Source organism: Gadus macrocephalus, chromosome 13, assembly GCF_031168955.1.
Source record: "Gadus macrocephalus chromosome 13, ASM3116895v1".
Classification (NCBI taxonomy): domain Eukaryota; kingdom Metazoa; phylum Chordata; class Actinopteri; order Gadiformes; family Gadidae; genus Gadus; species Gadus macrocephalus.
Window position 1 is genome coordinate 6,691,982 of NC_082394.1, and position 20,949 is coordinate 6,712,930.

A 20,949-nucleotide genomic window follows, 5' to 3' on the forward strand; every position below is an offset into this window, starting at 1 on the left:
ATCGCAGGGATTCGTCTTTAATCCACTCTTTCGATGCGCTTTAATCAGTGTGCATCGTTTGGGCCCACACACATTTGGTAAAGAAACACACTGACATGTCTTCAAATGTTATGTAAAAGTATGCCTTGAGATGTTTATAGGACAGTATGTTTTTATTCACTCAAATCCAGAGGTGCACATTTATAAAAACAATGTTGCCCCAGGCAAATACTTTGCTGTGGCTGCCATCTCTCTATGCTCCACTACAAAACAGACTCAACACCCTGCACTTATCATCTGTATTACAAAACACACTCTTCAAAACCTGCACTTATCAGCTGTATTACAAATCACACTCCTCAAAACCTGGCACATATCAGCTGTATTAAAAAAGACTCTTCAAAACCTTCCACAAATCTAACACAAAACTCAAACATTTTAATAGAAAAAAAAGTGATCAGTTTTCTTCTGAGTCTTCAGGCGTTTCTCTGCGTGCCTCAGCAAAGCAGAACTCTGTGCCTGTGATTCTGTGATACATATCTTTGATGTCTTCGAACTCTGTCTCAAAATCTGTTGTTGCATCATACGAGCGGGTTACAAATATCTAAAAAAGTGTACAAAGAAGACATAAATGATTAACACTGATGTTGACACACACTGAGTGTGTGTGTGATCAGACAGCATTACTTTTCTAAATGTATAAGATATTATCCGTCACCCAAGCAGGTTCCGGTACCCAGAACGCTCCGTTCATACCTGGCTCTTTGCTCCGTCCTCTGAGGGCACCACAAGGTTTTTAATGGAAACAAACCTGTAAACAAATGTGAATCATCAGTAGTCAATGTCTTTATGTTAACACTATTCATTTCATAGAAATGCACTATTTAAAATCCACGTGGCCGAACAATCTGAAAGTGAGGACAGTATCAGAAAAGCCAGGGTAGGCCACGTGACATAGCTCAACCTGAATTACTTTGTGTCGGAAAAACACAGACCAATGCTGTCCTAATACTGTGTTTAACGTGGGGTTGCATTGGCCACGCATTATAATATCAAGAGTAACAAGCATTGACAAAATAAGATGAAACGTTGCATCGAATACTTTTGCAGGATTGGCTGCAGAAGTTCCAGTGCAGGTTGGACCTCCCTCTCTGGGTTGCTGGTTTCTATGGTTGTAATCACCGTGGCGATGTACATCCCCTCTGAAGCCACATTGTGGGTGCAAGATACCATCGATATGGAGACATCTTAGAGAGAGGAGAGAAGAGGTTTCCGCTGTGGTTCATGTCTTGTGCCAGAATGATCTACTCTCACTTGAAGTTGTAATACAGCACACCAAAATAGAAAATCCCAAGATGTGAAAACATTGCTAGTAGAATATAGTATGGTTCAGTGTGATTGTGTGTGCTCGTGTTTGCTTGTGTGTGTGTGTGGGGGGGGGGGGGGTTGTGTGTGTGTGTACATGTGGGTGTGTGTGCGTGTTTACCCGACTTCCTGTGGAGCTGTGCTTGAGGGATGATGATGTGACACGAGCTGGCCTCCTGGGTGTGTTTGATTGGGTGGTTCAGTATGCAGATGACTCGTATGACTCGGCCCACCCTCTTCACGCTGTGGGGCACGTAGCTGGCCCCGCAGATCAACTGCTGACAGCGGAACAGCTGGAGCAGACACAGAATTATTATTATAATTATTATAATTCGAATAATTGTTTTCTGTTACATTCAATACAGCTGAACACTATCTCCCATTGGTTTCTACGTAGCAGTTGTTGCTATTATTATTATTATTTTTTTTTTTTTTACATACGTCTCCTTGAGATTTCACCCCTGCAACTTTTCCGTCTTCGATGACGATTTCGTCCACCAGCCTGTTCACCATGTAGGTCCCCCCATGTTCAGCACTCAGTCTGCAGCACACAGGGGTACCGTGCACAGACGTCTTCACATCCATGTATACATAGACTATACAGTATAAACAGGTTAACTATACCCTATGGGTAGACCTTGTTTTAACATACTGTGAAATTTATTGCATTTGTGTGTGTGTTAGAGATGTTCCTCTCCGTGTAATGATCAAGTGTGTGGCAGGACCTTGCGAAGCCCTGGGGTAGTTCCCCCAGCCCGTTGACCGGGTACAGGTAGGGGCTGCTTTTGACTCGGGCCATGGACTCCAGGTACACCCTTATCCGCTTGATGCTCTCCGTGCAGGGCTGGTCTAAGGAACTACATGGAGGAAATAGAAAAGAGTGGACATTTTCAAACACAAAACTTCAAACTTTGGTTTGCTACTCAAGGGATTGGTCAGTTTTTGTGTATTTGCGTTGGGAGTTCAGTATTACTGACTCCTCACTGTGCTGCAACGCCATGGCGTGGACGGCGAACTCCATGACCTCCGGCCCCAGGTCAAAGTGTTTGAAGAGGTCTCGCGTGGTGGCTTCCTTGGGGTTGATGTCCTGGTGCGTCCGATGATCGCCAACTTCAAAGTTCAGGATGAAGTGGAGAAGCTTCCGGAATCTCCGCTTGTCAAACATGCCCAACAGATCTGTAATGATGAACACAACCTCGATATATCAGTGTGGAGGATCGGGACTCCTCCTGCTTTTTTAGTCATGAATTCAGACGAGAAGGTGACACCTGAATGAAGGGCATCTTCTTCGGTGGCCGGCACTGTGTGGACTCTGCCTGCTCTGTAAACATAACTTCCTTCGATCACTTTGAAGTCCAGGTACCGCATGACATCTGTGTGTACCAGTAGTTGGATCATTGGACCTGACCGGGAACACAAAACGAGAAGCATTAACCAACGCATAAAAATACGGCCTTAAAGTTAAGATAATGCAAACTTGACAGAGCTGCACAATGGGCGTTGCCTCCTATTCCGACCATTCACAAGGAAGAATTTAGGGATGAGGTCGACATTCCAGTCTTTCCCCCGTCCCATGGATGGAGATGGGGGATTTGGACACTTGAACCTCTTGTACAGCTGTGGGTTTAGATCATAGACATTGCATCACTGGTCAATAGAGACAGCACATAATATCTGACGGTGTTTGTTGGTTCATTTGTTTGTTGCTGAACACACACCTGTTCCAGGGGGGTAATGGAAGCGATCTCTCCACCAAAGTATGGATTCTTATCAATGTGAAGAACTCTTTTACCATGCATTGACAATATAGACGAGAGGATACATTCCTGAGAGAGAGAGAGAGAGAGAGAGAGAGAGAGAGAGAGAGAGAGAGAGAGAGAGAGAGAGAGAGAGAGAGAGAGAGAGAGAGAGAGAAAGAGGGAGATGTTTATGAGTGACGCAAGATATTAAATTAGTTTAAAGAATATGTGATTTTACTAATGATGATAACTATGCTGAAGGGTGTTCTTACCTTAAGGCCGGTTCCAAGAACAATGATGTCATACTCCTGCATTGTAACAAAGCGAGTCCCTAGTCCAACAGATCCACTGTCTGTCTAATACCTTTGCTAGTTGGAGGGGATAATAGCTGAGAGGAAATGCTGTGCGTACCTATTTATAATAATCTTCTTAAGATGGACATCCCAGACGGTGTATCCTATTGTGTGTGTGTGCGTGTGTGTGTGTGTTTGTGTGAGTGTGCGTGTGCGTTTGTGTGGGTGTGCGTGTGTGTGCGTGTGTATGTGTGTGTGCGTTTGTGGGCAATGTTTCTCTAGTCTCTGTGGATACTAAGTAGCTGTTGGATTTAATTTCTATACAATGCAATTATAGAATATGTAAAAAGAAAAGAGGACATCGTTCTTCTTTTTTTTCGAGTTATTGTTTTATTGAGCGCTGATATGACTACATTACCCAGCATGCCACTGGTAGAAGAGCCGGGCTGTCATAAGCGGAGCGGGGTCGCAAGCAGAAGTCGCAACGGATCAGACCAATCCTCTGTATCCCACACCAACGTCCGGAACTACAAGTTTTGCCCAAGGCGTAAACATCATTGCACTACCTATTTTTCTATCTAGTGTATAGGCCTACATCGTTGCACTAGGAAGAGCATGTCGTCCACACCTCCAGTAAGTTTAATCTCTTATTCAAATATGGGTGTAGCGGTGGCACCCTTCATTCCTCACATTTCAATGCAATGAAGAAATGCTCTGCTGATCTGCTAAACATCTCAATAACTAAATAATGTATGATGGCATTCGTCTGTAGATGTCATCTATGTTCGGCGTTGAAATATGGACAATTGTTCAAGTCAGATGAGAAACAAACCATTCAATGCTATTTTGCTAATATCTATCAAACTATCTTCAGCTATGTCTTGCTGACTTTCAGTGGTCAATAGAGCTGGTGAACTAACTTTATTTTATAGGACTAGTATTTGTACTTGTGTCTTCGTTAACAAGGACTGTCCCTCAGGATTTTTGCTTGTGTGTAATTGTTATACAAGGTCATACTCATGTGTACCGTCAGTGTTTTTAATGGGATTCTTTAAGCAAACTGTGTAAAGTTAATGACAATCCCCAACGGTGCCTTTCTGATAAACACATTACTTAACACTTTCTGGATCAACCGACCAATGAGCTCAACTAGGGCAAGACAGGCTCAAACTTGCATCACTTTCAGAACCAGATCAGGTCTTAAATTAAACGTTATCTTACGCCTAAAAAGCCTATTGACGTTTTTTTTTTTTGTTTTTTTTATGAATTCTACACACTTTCAAACCATTCTCTTTCTCTCAGTTTTCAGGGACGGAAAACTCTCATAAGCGTGTATCGAGCCGCTCCAATCCTGGATTTCTTGAGCGCCTTGGGGAAACGGCGGGGGGGACGGTGCTGGGAGTCGGCCTGTTCTTTGCATCATTTTACGTTCTCTTTACCAATGAGGTAAGAGACTCCAACATGAAACAACGGAAGCCAGTCGTGTGATATGCAGAAGATAACCTTTTTTTAATGTAAATGACCATTTCTCTACCCAGGGAAGGGCGCTAAAGACCGCATCTTCACTGGACGAAGGTCTTTCTCTGGTGGTGTCCCTGAACCCGTTCTCTAATGTTGACTACCAGAATAACGACAACTTGGTTCACCTCTCCGCCAAATTACGGACCTTGCAGGTACGTCTCATTCAAGGGCCAGTCATCTTGGCTCTTTTGCTTTTGAGCCATTAATCCATCACTGACATTTTTTATGTATCTTAATTTTATTTATTTTTAGGTTTCTATCACATTATAATTATAACGGTGGTAATGATGATGAAAATAACAATTGGTGAGTATGCTCTATTCATGCTTTGTCCAGCCCCTGCATGACCCAAACTACAGAGTGGTGGTGCAGGCGGTGCAGCTGAAGAGACAGGTGGAGATGTATCAGTGGGTGGAGTCCCATGACAGCAGGTTTGTCAGGTTTCATCCTACAACTAGGTCACAGGCCTACAACCAGGGTTTGAGCAGGGAACGAAAACCCGTCAGGTTCAACACTGAATTAAATGTCCCGTTCTCTGGTGATTATTTTCAGGGACTACCAAGAGAATGGAGAGACCAAAACAGAGACAACATACAACTACAGTGAGTGCGTTTATGCTGACAGCTGGGGCTCGTTCACGATACTGATACAAGCCCACACAATAAGGGTCTACTTCACTTGTAACACAAACATGGTTGTTGCACTCCTGCTGTGTCCAGTGACCGTCTTCTCTCTTTTCATATGTTTTCAAAAGAAGCATATATTGCTGCTGCATACATTTTTGTATTCGGCAATGAGCCACAATATGCCTAACTTCCTTTGGGGATCCATGTTTTTAACTAGCATTACTCCTCTCCTCAGACACAGAATGGAAATCTGAGTTGATCAACAGCAGGCACTTCGATAAGGAAATAGGTCATGAGAACCCAAGGTACTTCAATTATTTTGAATTGCCGAAAGTTTCATTCAATCTTGAAAATGTATGATTCATATCTGTTTGATTTTCTACTTTGCTACAGTGCCATGGCGGTTGAAAGTGTGACTGTAGTGGCTCCTGAAGTCAGGGTGGGCCCATTTCTTCTGTCTAAGGGTAACCCTCTAAAGTACAGACTGAAGCCCTGTGTACCATCACGCTTTATAACTAGTACTATGTCATAGCCTATGCCCTTTCTACTCCAAAGGACTTGTGGAGCAAATCAATAACTTCCAGACTCTGCGGCTGAAAGATTTCCCGCCCTTCGAACCTGGCTCCTTTCTCACCATCTATGAGGACCATTTCTACCACACCCCGTACCCACGTAGACCAGAGGTATGGGAAACAATGTGAAGAATGTGCTGCATTAATTAATGCACACGTGCATGCATGACGGCCGTCTCAAGCTCCACCACATCTGATACACACGTATACATGTATTTAGATACTGCTGTAAATATCTACTCCTTTTCATTGAGGGATGAATTTTAACGTTCTTCTGTTGTCTGTCAGGTAGGAGATGTGAGGGTGAGCTTCTCCTATGCAGGCCTCAGTGGGGAAGGGTTTTATCCTGCTCCCGCTGAGACGGTGAGTTGGTCCTAGATTCCAGGTGTCTATGTTGATCTGTTTGCTAATCATGGACTTAATATCTCCAGTGTATCTTGAGTATACTTTGAAGACATGATGGCCATTTGGTACGATCAAAAACAATATATTTTTTAGAAAAGCAAGCGTGAATAGAGTCGTTCCTTTTAAGTAAAAGTACTTGAGTTGACATCCTTCTCTTGATGATGACTGTTGACCTCAGGTCAGTGTGGTAGCAATGCAGAGCGGAGAGAATCTGAAGTCCTATAAGACCAGGTCAGGACACCGACTTGAGTTTCTCTACCTAGAGGAACTCTCAGCACAGGTGGGTCTACTCAATACATACATACTCTCAGATTGGTTTCTTGCGGTGTGATTGTGGAAAAAAAATGTTTACAGCAGCAGATACAAGTTGTGAAGCATTTCAACTGTCATATAACTGAATAATATATTTTGTCCCTAGGAAGTATTCGAGAAGGAGCACCAGTCCAATGCCATGAGGACTTGGGGGCTCAGGTTTGCTGGCTGGGCTCTTATGTTCCTTGGTATCAGTTTGACCACACGCATTCTTTACACACTGGGTAAGCATTTGCCGCTATATTACAATTACAATTAGGGCATTTAGCAGACGCTTTTATCCAAAGCGACTTACATCAGTTAATACACACATTGACACACCGACGGCAGAGTCAACCATGCAAGGTGACAGCAAGCTCGTCAGGAGCAGTTAGGGTTAAGTGTCTTGCTCAGGGACACATCAACACTCAGCTAGGAGGAGCTGGGGATCGGACTAGCAACCTTTTCGGTTACAAGACAACTGATCTACCTCCTGAGCTAAGCCGACCCCGCTATGGAAGACAGAAAGATATCCTATTTGTTTCAGGATCAGATTATTGATCAGCCTTGTGTTTTCTCCACAGTGGATTGGCTCCCTGTTGTCAGAGAGGTTGTTTCCTTGGGGCTGAAACTGTTCGCCTTCTGCATCTCCTGTTCGCTCTCCCTTCTCGTCATTGCAAGTGGTTGGCTGTTCTACCGGCCCCTAGTATCTCTTGGTCTGGTAGCGGTAGCCCTCCTTCCCGTGCTCATTGGCCGCGCTCGCGCTCCAGCCAAGAAGAACCAGTGACATTCAGGCTCATGTGTTTTGTCCGCTTTACATTCGGTAACCTCGTCAAATGTTTTGTGGCGTTGATTTGCGTCCAGAGATTTAGACTGATTGTGCTTTAGATTGTTTTAGTTAATTCTGTATGTTTGTCTCAATTCGATAAAATGTATGATGGGTACTTTACTGAATACTTTAAATGTTTGCCAATCAAGCCAAAATGAATTTGTATGTACAGTGTTAAATGTTACACGGTCATTCACAAGTTGAACTTTATTCTGCACTTATTACTTTTCCTGACTAAATGCATGTGCCTTTTTGCATTGCAAATGTTTGCTTGCAGGATTTACATAAAATATATATTTTTACTTCTCATTGTGTGTAAATCCAGCCAAAGAATAAACTCTTAAAACCCATTAAGCATTCATTCAAACTCATTCATTAATGCAAATTATCTCAAAGTAATTTATTACACAAAAACACCAAGTTACATTTGTGTTTTAACAAAATGAGTTTCCAGTCTTCTCAGATTTGTGCATGTGATCATAAAGCACATAGGTTTTAGTTTTTTTTCTCAGTAAGAAACACATTAGAACTCAATTTCGAGTTCATGTGCATAACTGTATCTTCAAATAATTAATGACTATAGGTCACAGTGTATAGGTACTTCACCCTTCTAGTTGGCTCTTGGAAACATTCCTTTAGAGCAGCAGGAAGGGCTTAAGCACTTTATGCTGTTGGCAGGTATGACACCATAGGTCCCCTGGCTGACCTCTTGGATAGCATGGTAATTGTAAAGAAGGTTGCTTTCAATATGGCAAAATGACTCAGGTTAAAAGTACAAAAAAAAAAGAAGTATTTCTCATGACCTCAAAGTTGAATACTGACAAAACTACTTGCCTTAGACAGAAAATAAAAAGAATTACACCTTTAGTAAAAACGGGTGAGCACAGTCTCATGTGTGGATGTGTTTGGGTCGGTCGTAGGTGGCGGGGGGGGGGGGTGGTCCGTTGGTTCCTCTCTCGCGTTGCTCCCCCTCCACACTCCCACGTCAGGAAGCAGTGGCCCCTCTACAGCAGAAGACACTTGTTGCTCTTCTTGCCCCGCCGGGCCTGTAGCGCCGCCCTGGTGGCCATCTCAAACACTTCCCTCACGCCATCCTTTGTTTTCGCAGAGCACTCCATATATCCGAAGGCACTGATCTTGTTGGCCATGTCACGGCCTTCCTCCGGTTTCACGGGCTCCTATCGGTGGGAAGAGACATGTTAGAGTAACTAACTACTAACTGATTACTCGATGTGCATCTATGTACGTTTGTACATAAAAACGCAACTTTCTGTGCACTTTTACGATGTTTACCTGCTTCATCTTGGCAAGCTCCCGGCGGGTGTGCTCGTCATTGCGCAGGTCTTTCTTGTTCCCCACCAGGATAATTGGAACGTTGGGGCAGAAGTGTTTGACCTCGGGGGTCCACTTCTCTGGGATGTTCTCTGAGAGGAAGAAGGAAACGCAGAAATGTTAGCGACAATCAACACAAACTTCAGAAGTGAAGAGGTTGTTCGCAACCTCTGGTATTTTCTAAATTCATTCATTTTTTCTTAAGTGTACTGATGTTAATTAATCACTATAATTTCCACATTCGTAATGAAATTTCAGGCTCCTTAAGTAGCCCTGCTTCTATAGGGATTAAGCTTCTATCAATCAAACAATATATATGTTCTTCTTTGGTCATCCCTCCACTCAATTGATCCTCTTGAGATGGGTGCTCTTCCTTACCAAGACTGTCGGGGCTATCGATGGAGAAACACATGAGAATGACATCAGTATCTGGGTAGGAAAGTGGACGCAATCTGTCGTAGTCCTCTTGACCGGCTGTATCCCAAAGAGCCAGCTCAACCTGCATGTAAAAAGTGAAAATATTATACAAAGCCGAACCCTAGAAAAGTTATTGATCAAATGCATGAATAAATCCAAGCACTGATGTGTTTTAACATATTAATGATACATTAAAAAAAAAAAAAATCAATCGAGAAGAGACATGATTGAAAGGAAGTCATCCATACCTGTTTGCTATCCACCTCAATGTCAGCAACATAGTTCTCGAACACAGTGGGTACATAGACCTCTGGGAACTGGTCCTTACTGAACACTATGAGCAGACATGTTTTTCCACAGGCTCCATCCCCCACTATGACCAGCTTTTTTCGAATTGCTGCCATAACTTAATTGGGAAAGAGGAAAAATAAAAAAGGTTATGTAGGGAGGTTTTATTCAAGCCAATGCAAAATACAGTAAATTGAGGGCTATTTATTAATATAAAAAAAAAAACTGCCACCCCTCATGTTACAAACAACGATTCCTCAGGCGACTCTAATTTAAGTCTATGCTATTAATTTGTTTGGGAAGCCAGACATCAGCACAGATGGACGTTTTCAGACAGAGGGTCACCTCGACACATCATTAGGGTAACGATTGGTTAACAGATTATCGGTTAAACGATTGGGTCAATCAGTCCTTGCACTGCACACAGTTCAATCACAACACACGTAACAAGTCATAAACAAGGACATGGTTTGTCCATCATGTTTCATTGGGACAGAATGACCAACGTTACGCCATCATTGCCTCTATTTTACCTCCCGAGGAGGATGTTGTTTACCAAAGACTGCGCTAACGATAGCTTGTTAGCAGTGGACATCTTTGCCAGGTTTTTAGACAACATTGTCGTGCACTAAATGTTAACGGTGTTGCCCACGGTACGAGTTTGGCACTAATACGACCCAATGTGGACACATGTTTTGTGACTAAACGATCAGATACACCCGGGATGGTCCCGACGATACATTTCGACATTTCGATCGCAAGGCTCGGCTAACGCAGCTAGCAAGACGGAAGTGGAGCAGAATGTAGCTCAGAGGCTAGGCGGCTCGCGCTGAAAAGCTCGTAGAATCATCAGTTTACTGCGGCGGAGACGAGTCGACTCCTCACGTCGACTTTGTATTATGGATCGCCCAATGGCGTGAAATACAGTTCTTACCTACTAATGGGGTTTAAAGCAATATAATTTCCTGATATATTTGACTGGCCTTCTTCGTCGCTGAATAACTGCGAGACTGCCTGTTCTTGGGTTTGCTTGGGGGCGGGTGGTGTGGGAGGGAGGCTGGGGGCGGGTGGTGTGGGAGGCTGGGGTTGGGTGGGGTGAACGTGGAGGCTGGAGAACAAGCTAACCCTATGTCGGCAACTTATCAGACTGTAGACTCGAGGCTACTCTTTCAGATGTAAGAATAAGAATAATAACAAAATAAGAAAAAAATAATTATACGAATAATCATCAAAAATCCATCAATTTTATTTTTTTGTTCTACATAACTTCTTTCTGTTTTCAATTTAATATCTGAGGACTAACAATTGCAAAATAGAAAATGTTTTTCTTTCTTTAGTTGTTTCTTTGTCTTTTCCTTGTTTTTTGTCATCAATTTATTTTTATTTATACATTTTAATTTATTAATTAATATAAAACTGTAAGGCGACTGAAGTCCTGAAATAAGTAGATTCATCTTTATAAAACATATATTTTATAAGTAATAAAAGAGAAGTATCACGTTCAAGAAAGAAATCGAACTGCTGGTGTGGTGCAGTGTGGCAATGGTTCTTCTTGCTCTAATCCTGCTAAGAGGCTTTGAATGCTATAATCCACTTCTTCAAACTTCATTATTCTGCTGGTGCATTTTGATGATGTATATATTACGTTTCAAACGAAACCTATATGATTGCAAAAGAGAACACTAAAGGGTGATTGTGCAAAACCCTGTCAGCCATTAAAGTGAATGCTGCACCAGCTGGAGCTGACTCGTAAAAGATCACTTCTCACATTGCCCTGTATCGCACAAAGAAATGCTTCTAGAGGGGGATTACGATCCTAAATCTTCACTCTATTATCATCTGGTTTGGAGATTTCTCATCCATTCTATTGTTCTCTGGTAGTATAATGTATTTATAGACGCTTTGTAGTATAATGTGTTAATAACTTCCCTCAAGAAAAATGTGAGCATTGTGTAAAACAGCAGCACTCAGCTGAGTTTATTCAGGCCTGGTTTGGGTGAGAGATCCAAAACAATTCACATGTGATACAGAGACCACCAGGTTAGAGTTGGCTTCTAAGTATGAAATATAAGATATCACAGTCACTGTCTACATAGCAAAATACAAACAGGCATTTCTTGAGTATCTTGTGAAGTTCCATTATTAACCTGCCTGACTTCATATAGAGTATCCTTGGCTTGAAAAAATAGTAAACTGTAATGTTTACAGTTAATAGAAACTTCCTTGTTACTATTTCTAAGAACACATGCAATATAATTATTTCTTTCCATGAATGGTAAAAATATAACAAGACTATTAATAGAATCAAGTCTTCAGAAAATTTTGAGTTAGGACTATTTGTCGGTCTCTTCCAAGTTGTCAATTGTTAGCACTAGTTGGCCTCAATCCTTAACTTTATATAAATATCGTGAGTTATACTTGCAATATGACAATGAACGGTTCCAAAGCATCTCCGATGTAAACCTATCATTCTCGGAGGATCCTGAGTGCAACTATAGATGGCATCGCAAATTAGTGTTGTTCATTACTATAACGTCTCCATATCCACGTTACAGAGATAGAATGCGTATACAGAGAGCTTAAAACTATTCTCTTCTGGTCTATGAGATGACATAAAGTAGACAGTAAGAAGGAGGAAGGAAGAAAAAGCAGTTCTTGATACGCTGGTCCGCCGGCTCGTGTGTATCCTTGTGTGCATGTCTAGCTGTCCTCCCCGTTCTCTTCTGCCCCCTTGATGAGCCTCTTGTTGCCCCGCTTCCCCCCCGGTCCTCGGGGTTTGGAGAAGGCCTGCTTCAGGGTGTGCTCCATGGGGTGCACCTCCTCATACAGGAAGTCTTCTGTCAGTCCGTCCCCACTGTCGATCTCCATCTGCACACACACACACACACACACACACACACACACACACACACACACGCACACACACGCATGTACATCCATGCCCGAATTCATACATGCGCATGAACGTACATACACACGTGTGCACGTAAACGGAAAGACACGCACACACCCATACATAAACACGTAGACCAACACACACACACACACACACACACACACACACACACACACACACACACACACACACACACACACACACACACACACACACACACACACACACACACACACACACACACACACACACAATGCTCTCAAAACATATATGGAAAACGATCATATAATTTACATTTGTAAATAATGTGATGTCACTGGAGATCATTTCGGTGACATGTTGTGCTTTCCGTGTTCCGTGTTGTGTAACAGGCCGCCCTGCACCTTTTTGGTGACCTCCAGCTGGTAGTCTCGCTCCACCTCATCGAGTAGTCTGTTCTTACAGCTGGAATACAACATCCGTTCCTTGATACTGCAGCTGTACCCAGGCATTGAGTAGATAAACACTGAAAGAAAAGTAAGACATTTGTGTAAAGACCTGTTGATTTGCCACCATTAAGAGAGTAATGCAATACACTACTTTAAATGGACAAAGGATCACCTATAAGGAAAGCACATCACATCATGCCCACAAACAACATATTTATTTCATGGAGTCCTATGTCTGAAACACAATGTCGATTCCTGCAATAGCTCCAATTGTATCCTAGTTCTACGTACACGCATGTCTATTTGAACAAAAGCACACAAACGCACACAAACGCACACATACACACACACAGACACACACTCCGGGTTACCCAAGGCCTCCTGGAGCTGGTCTTGGTGGGAGTGTTTGAAGACGAAGAAATGGTATCTGGGGGAGTCAGTGGGAATCCTGTAGGGAAGCTCTCTGGTCTCTGTGGGGTTGGTGTGTACCAGCTCAATCGTCTCCCTCTCTACATCCAACCTCTGGAACGTGTACAACCAGTCACTACAGTTCATTCAATACTTCGAAAGAACAACATAAACAAGCAATGTATTTATTTTAATCAGCATTGCTATCAATCAATCAATGGCAGTGATGGAAGATTATCACGGTTCAAAAATTGAAAGTGTACACAGGTGCAGAAGTGCAGACATAACTTGTGACGTCGCCATGCTTTCATTATGCCTATTTGAATGGTTGCTAATTTCAATGGTTTAAGTGGTGCTAAATTACTGGGGAATACTTTCAACTTCTGCCCCTGTAACCCTCATTTTAAATTAAGGTATACGTGATCATAAAAAATGTTGACAAATGAAAAAGTTAAATAGTTATTATAATATACTTATTTTAAAACAACTTACTCTATATCCTAACCCTTACTCTATATTCTATATATTTATACTTTAAACAGCTGGTTGTTTGATGGGTTTTGACTCATGGACTGAATAAGTAAAAGACTGCACAGCTCACCAGTTGGATGTAGTTGTTGTGAATGAGTGCACAGCTCACCAGTTGGATGTAGTTGTTGTGAATGAGTGCACAGCTCACCAGTTGGATGTAGTTGTTGTGAATGAGTGCACAGCTCACCAGTTGGATGTAGTTGATGCGCTTCTGCTTGAGCTGCCTCAGAGCACCTTTGGCCTCTTCTTGTAGGGGGAACGCCAGACCTTGAAGAGTCTGTGGCCTTTTGTCTAGGCCAAATTCCATGGTCACCTGCAAGCAGTGAAGGGAAAACACTCTTAACCAATCATAAGGGGGAGACGTCAAATATCACCGCCTTAAGCCCATTGGACGACCAGAGATGGCTGCATACCTTAGCCCGACCAGTCGGAGTGATTCGCCGGCGTTCATCCTGTGGATAGGATGAACAAGGTGTTCTTAATCTCCCTCACTCTCCCGCACATTATGGCTCTCTAATTCTCATTAAACACAAGACGTTCAAACAAAGAGCTTCAACTCACCCAGACAACTTTGTCCTGAAAGGAACAGAGAAAGGTCATGCATGGTTAATAAAGCATCCTAGACTGTGGGCTACATAGACAATGGGTATCTTGTTGGAGCTGAGTATAGTAGCGTCCGTGTATAGGGTTTGTACATTGCAACGTCAAATTGCAGTGAAAGTCATTTTCCGGTGCATTTTGGAAGCATAGGATAGGATTGAAAGTTAGCTGCACCGTAATGCTTTTTGGTCATTGTTCAGTACTTATTCGTGAAAGAATTGATCAATATAGGGAGACTTAAATGCTGTGTTTGAAACTGCCACAATTTCTCTCATGCAGGACATGGCAAAACAAAGTAACAGATAAGGTTAAATTACATTTAAGTTGATTTAGGATGTCACAGTCTTACAACGTGATGTACATGCCCTATAATAGTCTCTGTGCATTTAGCGTACCTCTGTGGCTTTAAGTCTCTGCAACTCCTGCTCGGCTAGTGTGAGGGGTGCAGGTGAAGAACAGGAGGCCATGTGCCGCAGGTACCCCTGGAAGCACAGGTCGTCCTGCGACCAGAGAAACAGAACAAGCAACACAAAAATCGTTTTCAAAATAACAACACAATTCTTCAAAGATTGGACAGGCAAACAGATGGATGGACTGAAGGATGGACAGATGGATGAATGGATGTGGACTCGGAATGTGTTGATGGATGGATAGTACGTTTATGGATGGACGTGTTTCACAAACCTCGATTGTACCAAACATTTCATCTTTGATGTGACCTCCTCCAAACTCTTTCTTCAGTGTGGCTCTGGTAGCTGCGTAAACCATCTTCTGCCTCACCTGTCGTGGTCGAGAGCACAGAAGAAATGCAACAAGACTGTCACTTCATCATCTTCATCTCAAATACGTGAAAAACTGATAAACACCAGAACTGTACCCGTAACTAGACCACCAGCTCCTGTATGAACTCTGCTGCTGTACCATCAATGTTTCTTAATATAATGTAATGTACAAAGTCTGACCTATTGTTAAACAACTGTGAAATTAAATCTTGATTGATGTGTACTGTCCCTGCCAAATCCATCTTAAATAAATAATCATCAAGTCAGTAAGCAACATTAATTCACATACTGGTGATGAGTCCGGTGACCAAGCCATGAAAACCCATTCATATCCATGTGCATTCTGGGTATCGAGGCGGTAGAGGATGAAGCAAGGGTCCCCAGCCCCTAGCAGGGGGAGCAGCATGCTGTCGTAGTCCTTGTCCCAGCTCTGTGTCGGCTCTCTGTAGGAACCAAGCACCAATTCCTCTGGAGACGACATCAAGCACCCTGTCATTCACCACAGGGCTTACGCCTCAAACTTTACACAGAGTCATGACACCGTTTAACTTTTGAGTGTGATAAAAGAAAAAGCTGAGTACCATTTCTGATGATGATCTTCATTATTCTGATGGGGCCTCCCCTTGCCCTGGCCAGAAACTCTTTGAGCTCAGATGTTGCTGAAGTAACCAGATATAAGGCACACAAGTCAAAACTAAAGACAGGGAGGTATAGCTAGAGACAGAGTTTCTTAAGTAAGAACCTGAGACTACAGTCCAGGGAGAACATTTGATCTGAGGCCAACCAGTCACGCTATCGCCTGGTGCGACACAGATAAGGACTGCATATACGTCAGAATCGACGTGAAGCTGCTTCATTTGTTCCTCTTTGATGATCTTGGATATGATTCGCATTTTCTTCTAAACGGATATTACAGAACACAAGAGAAAAAAAACTTGCTTTTGTTTCTCCTTCTCTCTCCCCATGGTTACCAAACTCAGTGGTCTCATTAATGATGTAAGGACAGGTGAGAGAGCTATGCTTCCTCCAGCCCTCTCTTTCGCGCTCCAATTACACCAATGCCCTAATAAAATAACCTTATGTGTGGAGTATTGGTACAACTATAGCTAATAGCTTCCACTGCATCCATCAAATGTTGGTTTCTAAACTTGTTCATTTCCAAATAAGTCAAGTAGACTCAGATTCAACCCTTTACGTCATTGCTTTGCAAATGTTTTAGTATCAAAGTAAATATTTAAACGTATGGATGCTCTTCTGAACAATCAAGCAAAAGGTATGACATTGCAATGATGAAACTACCCACTATCACTACCTATAAACCATGGTTAACTTGAGAAAAATGACACACATGAACACACAAAAAGAAAAACAATAAAACCTGCGAAATAAAAGTAATTTACCGTTAATTCCAGTTTGGTGGGACATCTTTTGGCAGTCAGCTTCTCCTCTTCAGAATCCTCTCCCTCTCACACTCCAGCACTCCAGAACTACTGTGTCGGCACTTCTTGTTGCGCTGCAGGGGGGGCAGTGTCTGTACTGGCAGCAGACAGACGTGGGCCCACGCGCTTCGGTGACATAAACGCCTTGAGGGTGACTCGGGAGAATCCTAACACTTGAAATGCGATCTGCGGAACTGTGGCTGATGAGTAATAACAGTCCTGTCAAGGGATAGGCCACCTTAACCACTGATCTGAAGTTCTATGCATATCAATAACCACACCATTGACGGGTGTTCAGTGGGTGTGTGAAAATCAATGACTAGAGATATGAATGCTGAGTAGGCATACATTTTTATTTATTGCATTAGATAGGGAATGATTGTGGACCACGTACTATTACGATATTAAATCACTTAATCAAATATCAACTTACAGACGTATCGTCATGATCTCAGATATAAGCCATCTGGTCATGGCCGTTGGATACCCATCAGTATACATTTTGAGTGACAACAAAGGTTGTATTCTTTAAAAATCATGTGCAAACCGTAGAGATGACATGCAAATTACAGTAATAATAAAGGTAAAATAAAAAGGTATGTTAAGTTTTGTTGTAGGTTGTTTTAGTTACGTTCTGTTGTAAATTTCCATGACAAATGTGTGGGAGACAAAATATATCTCCCTTTATACAACAACGAAAAATTAAGCTATTGTATAAACAAATGGACCTTTGAACAAAGGGAAGAGGGAAAGGGGAGGAAAGCAAGAGACGAGGAAAGGGATGGAGTTTGTCGAACAGGCTATCAGAAGAAGTTATTCTATACCTCACAAAGACACACACAAACACACAAACGCCCAGGGTCACTCACTTGGGGTGAGAGAAAGATAAGTGTGTGGCTGTCCGGTGAGGTTATCAGTGATGGGAATCATCCATTATTCACTTAGTGGTGAGTACACAACCCAAGCAGCTATGCATTATTAAACACATGCCCCCTCTACTTCAGCCACACAAACTTTATTTTCAGCAACAGCTTTTCAAATAAAAGACAAAAGCTTGAAAACTTTTACCAACGTTTATTCAGTCTAGTGTCAGTCAGCCTTTGGTGGTCTCAACAATTGTCACAACAATGACACTGGTGAGAGAGCCACCAGGACAATATCCATCAAGTAAGCCTGAGTGTAAGTGTAGAATCGTTTAGCACCATTAACAAGCAAGCGCCATTAACACTAATCCTATTATTATCGTTAGAAAAACCGCACTCAAAAGAAAACGGGATAATGAACTCACAGATGGACCTTTTGTACTCATGCCTGATGATGTAGAAGAATCTATTTTAAAGATCTAGAAAAACAAATTTAACAAAATAGAAAAACACAAGTTTTAATCTCATATAAAAACACAGTTGAATACATTAAATCGTCACTTAAATAATGAAAACAACCAAAAACGTTACAAGATATATTTTCACTCTGTACACAAAAATATGATAAAAAAAAATATTAAACAAAATGGTTTGAAATCATATTGGAAAAGCTCAAGTTTTTCAGTCAACCAACGACACATCAAAATGTGCCGTTCGCATTCAAGGTGCAAAATGACGGGACACAATCCCATCTCCACAGCTCTAAACTTCATCAACGCACGGCAGCCAGAACGTCTGAAAATAAACAAAAAATAACAGAGAAAGAATTGAATCACTCGTCCATGGGTGTACTTAAGGAATAGCATAGGGAGGTGTAACGTTTGCGTATGACGGGGTCTCACCATGTTAGTGCAGGCACTGGCAAATGTCATGTAGCGTGGGTTAAACTGCAGAGTGTTGATAGGGCCAGCGTGTTTCCCGTCCAGCACAGCGACCTTCATACCACTCTCGGTGCTCCACACATGGACTCTCCCATCTTCCGAGCCTGCCCATCACGACGCACAAAAACACAATATTTGTAGGAATTAAATTAGTTTTGCACAGTTATCAAATAGCATACATTTGCCAGGTAATTCAGGGGCTTACCAATCATGACAAACTGGGAATCTGGAGTGAAGCAGGCCTGCAGTGGTATTCCATTGCTATTGTTGTAACCCTTTAATAAATAAAAGACACGATAACATGTTTCATACAATGCCATTATGGAGGTGTATGCAATTGATCGGCTTCTTGGCTTTACTATAATGCTCTGATTACTGTAGATCTCTTACAGAGAAGGTGTGTAGCACGGATCCATTGTAAGCGTGGAGGATGCAGATCGCACCGCCATTGGTCGAGACGAGGATCTGCTTGCCGTCGCTACTGAACGAGAGTCCGGTCCACTCACAGACACGACTAAACCTGGTCTCAAAGGCTGCAAAGGGACCCTTTTGAACCGGGAAAAAAATGTGGTCATAGAAAATTACTTAAGGATTGATTCACTCAAGAGGTATAAAAACAACCTTCATTTGAACTGTAACCAATCATTGATTTTAACTGTTACCAATATATAGACTAAGTAAATGTGAGGCTATTCATGCAACAACAAAAAAAATTAATGACGTTTTGCATGTTACCTTGTCAAAAGCACGGAGGTCGTACAATTTAATTGTTTGCGATTCGACGCCTGCGGCAAAAATCTGCCCTTCAGGGTCAAACGCGCACACAGTCCTCCCCAATGGATTAGTTACGCCCTGAAACACATGCATTACACACTCAAACATGAGCTTAATTCTTGTTCTATTACCAAACAGTAATAGAGCAAGAGGAATGCACAACATATACAATAACACATATTGAAAAGAGATTGAAAAACATATTTTACATATTTAAGATATCAAACAGCAGTTATTGGAACCGGTATATAACAATCAATATAAAAATAGAATGCCTCTTCCTTTTTTTACCTAAATGCATTCAAGTTTAATTGAATTGGGTTAGGGTTAGGCTAATTGAAGAAATATTAAAACTTATATTAAAATGCACATGTTATAGTATCCCATTATACGTTTTCTGCTGTATAAGTACTGAATTTTACTTTATTTTAAGACGAAATGTTACTAAACCACTCACCTGACAATTTTGAGCACGCAAATCCCAAATCCTAATCGTTTTATCCAACGAACCGGAGATAAATGTGTCGTCCACTGGTGACATTGAAAGAGCCACAACTCTGACAGCATTCATGGATAATAAAAACAATGCAAACAATGTTATATTCAGATAAAATCATTCATCTGTAAAATTGTATCAAGTCATAAAACCATATCTTACTGATTAACAGTGATGGGTGGCTCTGCTTACCTATCAGTGTGACCAGGGAAATAACATATGAACTTGTTGTCATTGAGACACAGGTATCTGATTGTATCTGGAAATAACCAAGGTGGATGGTTTAATAGCTGGAACATTTTAACGGTGTGCATTTATTTGAACTGCCGTTGACTTGAAATGGTGCGGTCTTTGCTTATGCTGGATATTTCCTTTACCGTCTAGTTTGTTGGAGGTGTAGACTGCGGTGGACGTATCTCGATGAGAGAATCGGATGAGGTCCACTCCGTACTTTTTACTGTACAGAGTCCGATTCGGCCTACACATTTGGATTCAGATCAAAAACAATGCATCAGAAAATTCAATGATTTATTCCCATTTGAAACAAACGCGCCTTAGTTGACGCCTGTATGAATACTACGGAAACAACATGTGATGAACATCTGACAACACATTTGAGTCCCATTTTCCCAGTCTTACTTTCCCTCTCGGATGTCATACAACACGATGGAGTCGTCGTCACTACTTGATATCGCACTCTCGCCATCTGGGCTGTAATCCACGCAATTCACTTTTCCACTGTTTTCTTGATAGGTCCTGGCGACCCTAAAACTTCGTAATACGCTATCTGTGATTTTCATAGTTGCGCATGCGCTCTTCAAACTGGACGGTGAAAAAACAACGTTTTATTGCTTCCTTTGCAGGATGCAAAGTTATAGCCAAAGGAAAAACTAAAATAAATCGTATTTATTGTTAACATAACGCAAGGGGCTATTAATGCTCAACCAGAAACAGTGAGCTCAGATGGATGTTTGTTTTATTTAACACATCCACAGGATGAGCGGGGTTTATATGGTAAGTTCTAAGAGGAAAACACCGGGCAGTGTTTAGACCGAAAACGAGTTTACCCATCTAAAGAAAGGCGGAAGTGACGAAGGCAAACAGGAAATAATCACATTTGAGAATCTAAACAAT

General features: G+C 41.9%; 4 protein-coding genes across 6 annotated transcripts; 1 reads left to right on the forward strand and 3 right to left on the reverse strand.

Moving 5' to 3' along the window:
* Positions 1-108: 108 nt before the first annotated feature.
* On the reverse strand, positions 109-3,711 carry zgc:112334 (uncharacterized protein LOC619199 homolog). The gene is made up of 11 exons (XM_060070263.1): positions 3,356-3,711; positions 3,063-3,170; positions 2,862-2,961; positions 2,613-2,747; positions 2,322-2,520; positions 2,070-2,201; positions 1,786-1,885; positions 1,466-1,637; positions 1,082-1,226; positions 736-790; positions 109-583 (listed from the first exon to the last, which is right to left on the reverse strand). The coding sequence occupies exons 1-11, from the start codon at positions 3,395-3,397 to the stop codon at positions 437-439; spliced, it is 1,335 nt and encodes a 444-aa protein (XP_059926246.1). The 5' UTR covers positions 3,398-3,711; the 3' UTR covers positions 109-436.
* Positions 3,712-3,823: 112 nt separating this feature from the next.
* On the forward strand, positions 3,824-8,479 carry LOC132471167 (transmembrane protein 43). Its single transcript, XM_060070272.1, has 12 exons — positions 3,824-4,009; positions 4,679-4,822; positions 4,915-5,049; positions 5,234-5,328; positions 5,450-5,499; positions 5,759-5,828; positions 5,917-5,987; positions 6,079-6,206; positions 6,384-6,458; positions 6,679-6,780; positions 6,919-7,036; positions 7,376-8,479. The coding sequence occupies exons 1-12, from the start codon at positions 3,992-3,994 to the stop codon at positions 7,576-7,578; spliced, it is 1,209 nt and encodes a 402-aa protein (XP_059926255.1). The 5' UTR covers positions 3,824-3,991; the 3' UTR covers positions 7,579-8,479.
* LOC132471177 (rho-related GTP-binding protein RhoA-B) lies at positions 8,006-10,719 on the reverse strand. The gene is made up of 5 exons (XM_060070288.1): positions 10,592-10,719; positions 9,618-9,775; positions 9,331-9,451; positions 8,914-9,044; positions 8,006-8,798 (listed from the first exon to the last, which is right to left on the reverse strand). Exons 2-5 carry the CDS (start codon positions 9,771-9,773, stop codon positions 8,625-8,627), a joined length of 582 nt encoding a protein of 193 aa, XP_059926271.1. The 5' UTR covers positions 9,774-9,775; positions 10,592-10,719; the 3' UTR covers positions 8,006-8,624.
* An 886-nt stretch (positions 10,720-11,605) lies between these two features.
* On the reverse strand, positions 11,606-20,805 carry LOC132471169 (WD repeat-containing protein 82-like). 3 transcript variants are annotated; one of them, XM_060070278.1, is made up of 17 exons: positions 20,455-20,805; positions 20,193-20,293; positions 20,008-20,074; positions 19,777-19,876; positions 19,281-19,397; positions 18,936-19,091; positions 18,751-18,820; positions 18,507-18,649; positions 15,592-15,768; positions 15,205-15,300; positions 14,916-15,020; positions 14,482-14,496; positions 14,334-14,372; positions 14,108-14,233; positions 13,353-13,503; positions 12,937-13,058; positions 11,606-12,525 (listed from the first exon to the last, which is right to left on the reverse strand). In XM_060070278.1, exons 1-17 carry the CDS (start codon positions 20,613-20,615, stop codon positions 12,358-12,360), a joined length of 1,914 nt encoding a protein of 637 aa, XP_059926261.1. In that variant the 5' UTR covers positions 20,616-20,805; the 3' UTR covers positions 11,606-12,357. The 3 variants fall into 3 exon arrangements, with proteins under 3 accessions (XP_059926261.1, XP_059926259.1, XP_059926260.1); XM_060070276.1 differs by lacking the exons at positions 18,507-18,649; positions 18,751-18,820; positions 18,936-19,091; ... (3 more) ...; positions 20,193-20,293; positions 20,455-20,805 and adding exons at positions 15,884-15,961; positions 16,703-18,359 and having other exon boundaries at positions 15,592-15,770; XM_060070277.1 differs by lacking the exons at positions 11,606-12,525; positions 12,937-13,058; positions 13,353-13,503; ... (4 more) ...; positions 15,205-15,300; positions 15,592-15,768 and adding an exon at positions 17,801-18,399 and having other exon boundaries at positions 20,455-20,801.
* Between the last annotated feature and the right edge of the window lie 144 nt (positions 20,806-20,949).

Coding starts and splice junctions, on each gene's coding strand:
- LOC132471169 (XM_060070278.1), bottom strand. CDS start 20,615: ATGAAAATCACAGATAGCGTATTACGAAGTTTTAGGGTCGCCAGGACC. Junction 20,294..20,454: donor TATGACATCCGAGAGGGAAA/GTAAGACTGGGA, acceptor CCAAATGTGTAG/GCCGAATCGGACTCTGTACA. Junction 18,821..18,935: donor CCGTGCTACACACCTTCTCT/GTAAGAGATCTA, acceptor TATTTATTAAAG/GGTTACAACAATAGCAATGG.
- LOC132471167 (XM_060070272.1), top strand. Junction 5,329..5,449: donor GTGGAGTCCCATGACAGCAG/GTTTGTCAGGTT, acceptor GATTATTTTCAG/GGACTACCAAGAGAATGGAG. Junction 6,207..6,383: donor CGTACCCACGTAGACCAGAG/GTATGGGAAACA, acceptor GTTGTCTGTCAG/GTAGGAGATGTGAGGGTGAG.
- zgc:112334 (XM_060070263.1), bottom strand. CDS start 3,397: ATGCAGGAGTATGACATCATTGTTCTTGGAACCGGCCTTAAG. Junction 2,521..2,612: donor AGAAGATGCCCTTCATTCAG/GTGTCACCTTCT, acceptor TCATCATTACAG/ATCTGTTGGGCATGTTTGAC. Junction 2,202..2,321: donor GCGTTGCAGCACAGTGAGGA/GTCAGTAATACT, acceptor TCCTCCATGTAG/TTCCTTAGACCAGCCCTGCA.
- LOC132471177 (XM_060070288.1), bottom strand. CDS start 9,773: ATGGCAGCAATTCGAAAAAAGCTGGTCATAGTGGGGGATGGAGCCTGT. Junction 9,452..9,617: donor TTGAGGTGGATAGCAAACAG/GTATGGATGACT, acceptor TTTTACATGCAG/GTTGAGCTGGCTCTTTGGGA. Junction 8,799..8,913: donor AGCTTGCCAAGATGAAGCAG/GTAAACATCGTA, acceptor TCCCACCGATAG/GAGCCCGTGAAACCGGAGGA.